Genomic DNA, 6,970 nt, shown 5'->3' with positions numbered 1-6,970 from the left:
TTTGATGCTCTGTGGTGGTCTCCCCATCCTCCCAGATGAGCCTGAGGACAAGAGGGGAACCGGGTAGGTGAGAATTCTGGAAACTACCCTGCTATCACGCACACACACACATACACACACACACACACACACACACACACACACACACACACACACACACCCCAATGCCATTTGGGTCTTGGGGACCCCAGACAGGCTCCAGGCCCTGCCAAGCGCCCAGGCTGGCTGGACGGGGCAAGCTGGAATGCAGCCCCTCCTTGGGTCCCAACTTGGTTCTGGCCCGGTCCTGGTCCGGTGGGGCTCAGGCCCGGCGCATGGTGGGCAGCAGTGCCAAGTCGAACTGGTAGGTGAGTTTGCGCTTCACCTTGCGGATCTCGCCCGTCTTGGCATAGTTGCGCAGGGCTCGTGCCAGCTTCTGGTAGGTCATGCGCTTGCGGTTGCCCTTCTGCTGGCCCCAGCGGCGTGCCAGCTGCTCCTTGTGCTTGGACGAGAACTGGAAGACGCCGGCGCCAGGCTCGACCCACCACACGCACTCACGCATGTCCCCGCGTGTCAGCAGCCCTAGCAGGAACTGGTACAGCCGCAGCTTCTTGCGGGCACCTGGGGAGGATGGGCAGAGGTGCGTAAGGGAGGGACCCAGGCCCAGGGGCACTTGGCACAAGGGGTGGCCAGGGATTCCTTGTCTGCTCCTCGGTATGCGGGAGTTCCTACCCCACGGAGAAGGGGTAGTCTCGGGGGATACTCGATTTTGGTTTGGGGGCCTCGGTCGGAGATGCTCAGGGGTCACTCCTGGCTCTGCATTCAGGGGTCACTCCTGGAGGATGCCAGGGATTGAACTCGGGGCATTGTGTGCAAGGCAAGCTGTGCTATTGCTCTAGCTCTAGTTTTTTTATTTTTTGGAGGAGGAGGGACAAGGGCACACTCTGCGATGCACAAAGTTTACTTTGTGTTCAGGAGACATTTCTAGCAGTGCTTGGGGACCATATGGGATGCTGGAATCGAACTTGGGTTATGCAAAGCAAAAGCCCTCCCCCTCATGTTGTGCTATGGCTCCAGCCCCCGACCCTGTTATTTAGTCCAAAGCTCTGTCCCCCATAAGGGTTTATTTAATTCAGAGGCTATTCCCATGTGGGGGCAGAACAGAAACTCCCAACCCACACAGTCACACTATTCTAGGCCTTGCAGCCTGGAAGGAAGAACAGTGGTCTATGGGGAAGGCACCAAGAATGGGGAGTCCTGCGCCTTGTTTCTCCAGCTTCTCAGCACCAAGGGCTGGCCAGGATCCTGGAAGGGGTGTGTGTGCAGAGTCACTTCTGAGTCTCTCCTCCAGGCAAGCACCCCACAGAGCCAGAGAGCATATGCACTTCAGACCATTAGAATAAAAACTCCAGGGGCCCGGGAAAGTGGCGCTAGAGGTAAAGTGTTTGCCTTGCAAGCGCTAGCCAAGGAATGGGCTTCGTCGTCTCATATGGTCCCCCCAAGCCAGGGGCGATTTCTGAGCACATAGCCAGGAGTAACCCCTGAGCGTCAAATGGGTGTGGCCCAAAAAACCAAAAAAAAAAAAAAAAAAGAAAAGAGAAAAAGAATAAAAACTCCAATCTCCTGGCCCACCCCACTTCACCCCTGGAAGCTGTGTGACTTTGGGGTAGGGACTCAACCACTCTGAGCTGGCCTGTTCAGCTAGAAAGGAAACTGGAAAGAGAGGCAGAGAGGGGGGGGGGGGCGGAGAAAGAGGGAGAGGGGGAGAGAGAGGGGGAGAGAGGGGGAGAGAGAGGGAGAGAGAGGGAGAGGGAGGGAGAGAGAGGGAGAGGGAGAAAAAGCGAGAGAGAGAGTGTCTGTGTGTGTGTGCGCGCCTGCCTGCCTGGTATGAACTGGGGTGCCCTCACTGCTGAGTATTTGAACCCCATAATGTTTGGGCCGGAATGATAGCTCAGCAGGGAGGACCTTTGCCTTGCAAGCAGTCAACCTAGATTCGATCCCCGGCCTCCCATAGGGTTTCCTGAGTCCCTCCAGGAATAACCCCGGAGTGCTGCTTGCTGGGTGTGGCCCAAAAATCTAAAATAAAATAAAATAAAAACAGAAAGCAGGCTTCCACCTTGCACATTTGAAGGTGTGTCTGCAGCAAATTTCTTGGGGAGCCTGCAGACCTTATCTTAATAGCGTCATTAATTGGGGGGAAGTTTGATTCCCCTCTCTCCCAAACCACCCACCGGGTAAGTGAACACCAGTTTGGAATTGGTCACAAAGCTGCCTGATTTTCCTTCCTCTTCCATCCCTCCTCCCCACAGGCAGGAAAGGAAAGCAAAGCCCAGAGAAGTGGAGTCATTTCCTTGGGGTCACACAGCCACCAGGTGGCGACAGAGCTTCCCTGAGTCCTGGGGTGGGAGTGGGGTGTCATAGTGAGGCTCTTGAACAACTGGGGTTCCCGGAGTCCCTCCTGCACCACGCCTGCCCCACGTACCTGCCTCTGATCCCCTTCCTTCGGGCCCGGCTCCGAGAGCCTCGTCCGTCTCGCTGTCCGAAACCTCCAGCGCTGGACCTTCCAGCAAGATCTCCGCCTCGTAGGGGATGTAAGGTGGGGGGCCCAGGGTCTGTGAGGTGAGAGGAGATGGCTCTGGGGTCCCCACCTTGGCTGCCTCTGCCTGGGGTCCCATGGGTCCCTGGGTGGTCTTGGTTCACTTGTCCACCCAGTATGGGACCCGGCTGCACCCCTTTCTGATGAGTGACAGGAATCTCTGTGACACCAGATAAATTCTGCCAGGGGATCCCAGGCCAGCTCTGCATGGGGGAGCCCCGGACTCTACTCCCACATGGCCCTGAACATTGCCAGCAGTGACCCCAGAATATAGAGCCGGCTTCAAACCCTGAACCTCACTCTTGGTGTCCCCATCACCAGAGGGAGCAGTGAGGGCCACATCCAGCAGTCAGTGCTCAGGGCTTACTCCTGGCTCTGCATTCAGGAATTATTCCTGAATTATTCCTGGGGAGGCCCTATGGGATGCCGGAGATTAAACCCGAGTCAGCCGTGTGCAAGGCCAACGCCAATTGCTCTGCACCAGAAAAGCCTCTATTATTAAGACTGGGGGTCATTTTTTGCCCCTCACCTGGATGGGGAAGTCCTCGGAGGGGTACCCTGGGAACACAGGCCCTCCCGCAGACTCCAGGCTGGGGGCCATGTCGAGGTTCCCGCTCGGGCTGTAGGCTGTGGGTCCGTAGCACAGCTGGACGCCCTGGGTGTGACCAAAGGTGGCCCCGGCTGGGTCGAAGGCTTCGTAGGCGGCGGTGGTGGCAGGTGGGGCCTCGGTCCAACCCCATGAGGAGTCTGGGAGGCGGGGGGGGGGGGGACAGGAACAGGGTCAGGGGTGCTGAGTCGGGCATCCAGGGGGGGTTCGGTCGCATGGGACACAGAAGGGCCTTTGTGGGGCGTGCAAATCTCCAGCCTCAACATTTGCATGGGCGAGTGGGAAAGGGCTCTGGAGCAGGGAGAGAGGCAGGAGGCCTGGGCTCCCTTTAGCCCTGAGTTTCAGCTCCCCAGCTTGTGCCCCGAACCCTCTCCCCCCAGATCCAGGTGTAGGGCCAAGATCTTTCACCTGAAGCATCCTCTGAGTCCAGGTATCCAGGATATTTGCAGCTGTCCAGATCATAGAAGACGCCATCTGGGTACTGGGGGTAGAGGAGCATTGGGGTGGGGGGTCATTCCAGGTTGGGGGGACCCCCTCACCTTGGAGCCAGCAGGGAGACTCTGAGACAAGGGCAGAGGGGGTGTCAGAGAGAGAAATAGAGAGCGTGACAGAGAGAGAGAGACAGAGAGAGAGACAGAGAGAGAGAGAGAGAGAGAGAGAGAGACACAGAGACAGAGACAGAGACAGAGACAGAGACAGAGAGAACTTGAGGTAGGGAGAAGCCCTGAGATAGGCAGAGGGGCTGGAAAGTTAGGACAGCCGAGAAAGTACTTGGACCACCAGCCAGGATTCGATCCTGCCATAGGGGCTCCTGAGCCCCACCAGGAATGATCCCTGAGTAAGCACTGAGCATTGCTGGGTGTGCCCCCCCCAAAACAAACCAAAGAGAAGAGAAGGCAGGCTGGTGCAGATATTTGGGGCAGAAGCCATAGCACAGCGAGGAGGGTGTTTGCCTTGTACGTGGCCGACCGGGGTTCAATCCCCGGCATCACATTGGGTCCCCTGAGCCTGCCAGAAGCAGGTTTTGGGTTTTTTAATTTGTTTGTTTCGTGTTTGGGTCACACCTGGCAGCGCTCAGGGGTTACTCCTAGCTCTGCTCTTAGAAATTGCTCCTGGCAGGCTTGGAGGACTATATGAGATGCCAGGATTCGAACTGCCGTCTATCCTGGGTTGGCTACGTGCAAAGCAAATGCCCTACCGCTGTGTTATCTCTCTGGCACTCAGGAGCGACTTCTGAGCACAGAACAGAACCAGGAGGAACCTCTGAGCACCACAGGGTGTGGCCCCAAAACCAAAACAAAAGAAATCTGCCAAATTTGACATGGGGAGGTGGAAACAGTTTTAGCTGATTTCTGAATCAGCTTCTGGGAGAGCCAGAAACTCAGGGACACAGGGCAGGAGGGGCAGACGGGGGACACAGTGGGGGGAGGCACAGTGCCCAGCCCTGCCCACAGTGGGGAGGGAGGAAGTTCTGTTCAAGGGGTCCCCACGGGCCCGGAGAGATAGCACAGCGGCGTTTGCCTTGCAAGCAGCCGATCCAGGACCAAAGGTGGTTGGTTCGAATCCCATATGGTCCCCCCGTGCCTGCCAGGAGCTATTTCTGAGCAGACAGCCAGGAGTAACCCATGAGCACCGCCGGGTGTGGCCCAAAAATAAAAAAAAAAAAAAAAAAAAAAGGGGGTCCCCACATCAGCCTCCTGAGCACCCTTTGCCCTGAGACCCTGCTACTTTGCAACTGAGTCAGTCCTGCGGCCCTACTCTGAATCTCCCAGCCAACTCTCCGGTGTGACCCCCCCCCCCCAGCTGAAAATGTTTGTTGGGTTTTTTGGGAGGAGGGGGCAACACCTGGTCACGCTCAGGGGTCAATCCTGGTTCTGCTCTCAAGACATCGATTCTGGCAGACTCAGGGACCATATGGGATGCCAGAGATCGAACCCAGGTCTGCCCTGGGTCAGCTGCATGCAAGGCAAACGCCCTACCGCTGCACTATCGCTCCAGCCCCTGAAAATGTTTGTTGTAGAAGTCAGAGGCAGCTTTATTTGTAGTTCTAGCGGGAAGCAGCCCGGAACTGAGGGCCGACCTTCAGGATGGGGGTCACGGGGGGGGGGCAGGAAACTGCCCAGAGGAACAAACATGCCAACCTGACACTCCTGGCATCATTCACGTTGAGGAAAACCCCAAAGCGAGCAGGCGGGCCGCTTAAGACCCACTTTATAGGACAGAACGTTCAGGCCCGGGGAAATGAGTGATGGCACCCATTTTCTTTTTCAAAAAAGAAAAGTTCCCTCGGGGGCCAGAAAGATAGTACTGTGGGGAGGGTTCGATCCCCGGCAATTCCCCTCAGTTCTGCCGGCAGGGATTTCTGAGAGCAGACCTGAGCACTGCTGGGCATGTGGAACCCCTCAAAAAACAAACAAACAAACAAAAAAAAACCCACTTAGGTCTCTTCCAAGTTCACGAGTGAGGCTTTCTTTCTTTTCTTTTTTCTCTTTTTGGTTTTTGGGCCGCACCCGATGGTGATAAGGGGTTACTCCTGGCTCTGCACACAGAAGTCACTTCTGCAGGCTTGGGGAGCTGGAGATGGAACCCAAGTCCGGTCATTTGTGTGTAAAGCAAATGCCCTCCTCACTGGCCCCAAGGCATTATTTATTGGGGCTGGGTTGTGGGGTTCTTGGGATCCAGAGGGGAACTTGGGGACCATTCTCTGCATATGAGCTATTACCCTGGGCCGTTTTTGAAGTGGCAAAGCTGGGAATGAAAGATGGAAGGTTTGGAAATCATAGGGTGAACCCCAACGCCCCAAAGCACAAAGACCTCTCCACTCTCCAAAAGCCCCAGGTTCCTCCCTATCACCCTTTTGTGATGGAGAGTGCTGCAGGGGAAACTGAGGCACAGAATGCAAGGGGGCTCAGAGGGAACCTCCCCAGCCCTCCCTGGCCCCCAGAACCCGCACTCACCAGGCAGCTGAAGTAGGGGGCGTCGAGCCTGGTGGGGGACAGACACAGGGACATAACTGTCACTGGTGCTTTGGCCAGTGTCCGAAGGGAGCTGGTGGGCGCACTGCAGCTGTGACCCCCACAGCGCATCTGCTGGGGTGTCTGTGGGAGCTGCCCCACCGCAGAGCACAGGAAGTGGGGGCCAGGGGCCAGGCAAATGGCCCCCCTCCCCCAGGGATTTGCATAGGCTGGGGTTGCAGGGAAAGTGAAGAAAGTCCCAGAGGGAGGGAGGGAGGATGTTGGGGCAGACACCCAGGGGGTGGCAGGGAAATGGGGGTCACCCAGAGGCAGAAGAGGGGGCCTGGGAAGATTCAGGACAGATGGACAAACAGCGAGGAAAGACAGGAGGGACCCCCATGGGACAGCAGCGACGGGGGAGGCAAGATGGGGGACACAGCTGGACAGACGAGTGCCAGAGAGGGAAGGGATGATCAGTTGGGGACTGTGGGGGCAGAGGGGGCTTCCGGGGGGCCAGGCCCAGGGCACCCACTTACTGTGCCGTCTCCAGGGCGAGCATGGTGGCGGCTGGGCTGGCCGCGCCACAGCCTCCGGCCCTATTTATACTTGGCCCAGCCCCTGGGGGGGGTCAGGGGTGCTGGCAGCTGGCTCAGCCCTCCCCGAAAATCCCCTCCGGGAGGGGGCCAGGGCAGGGGGCTGGGCTGATTGCACAAGCCTTGTCACATGGTGGGCAGGGCAGGCCTGGGGGCCATCTGGATTTGGGGATCCCCATGGTTGGAGGGTGGGGGGCTGACACTGGAGGAGGTGGGAGAGCCCTACTGGAAGGACTAGGCA

At 57.6% G+C, this 6,970-nt stretch overlaps 1 protein-coding gene across 2 annotated transcripts; it reads right to left on the bottom strand.

Moving 5' to 3' along the window:
* Positions 1-301: 301 nt before the first annotated feature.
* Positions 302-6,695, bottom strand: SPIB (Spi-B transcription factor). Of its 2 annotated transcripts, XM_049787097.1 has the most exons (6): positions 6,673-6,695; positions 6,140-6,167; positions 3,591-3,663; positions 3,105-3,322; positions 2,462-2,591; positions 302-600 (listed from the first exon to the last, which is right to left on the bottom strand). In XM_049787097.1, the coding sequence occupies exons 1-6, from the start codon at positions 6,693-6,695 to the stop codon at positions 302-304; spliced, it is 771 nt and encodes a 256-aa protein (XP_049643054.1). The 2 variants fall into 2 exon arrangements, with proteins under 2 accessions (XP_049643054.1, XP_049643055.1); XM_049787098.1 differs by lacking the exons at positions 6,140-6,167; positions 6,673-6,695 and having other exon boundaries at positions 2,462-2,578; positions 3,106-3,322; positions 3,591-3,656.
* Positions 6,696-6,970: the final 275 nt, after the last annotated feature.

Source organism: Suncus etruscus, chromosome 14 (assembly GCF_024139225.1).
Source record: "Suncus etruscus isolate mSunEtr1 chromosome 14, mSunEtr1.pri.cur, whole genome shotgun sequence".
In the NCBI taxonomy this organism is placed as follows: Eukaryota; Metazoa; Chordata; class Mammalia; order Eulipotyphla; family Soricidae; genus Suncus; species Suncus etruscus.
This window is presented reverse-complemented; position numbering and strand designations above follow the sequence as displayed.

Coding starts and splice junctions, on each gene's coding strand:
- SPIB (XM_049787097.1), bottom strand. CDS start 6,695: ATGCTCGCCCTGGAGACGGCACA. Junction 6,168..6,672: donor CTCGCCCTGGAGACGGCACA/GTAAGTGGGTGC, acceptor GTCCCCCACCAG/GCTCGACGCCCCCTACTTCA. Junction 2,592..3,104: donor CCGAGGACTTCCCCATCCAG/GTGAGGGGCAAA, acceptor CTCACCTCACAG/ACCCTGGGCCCCCCACCTTA.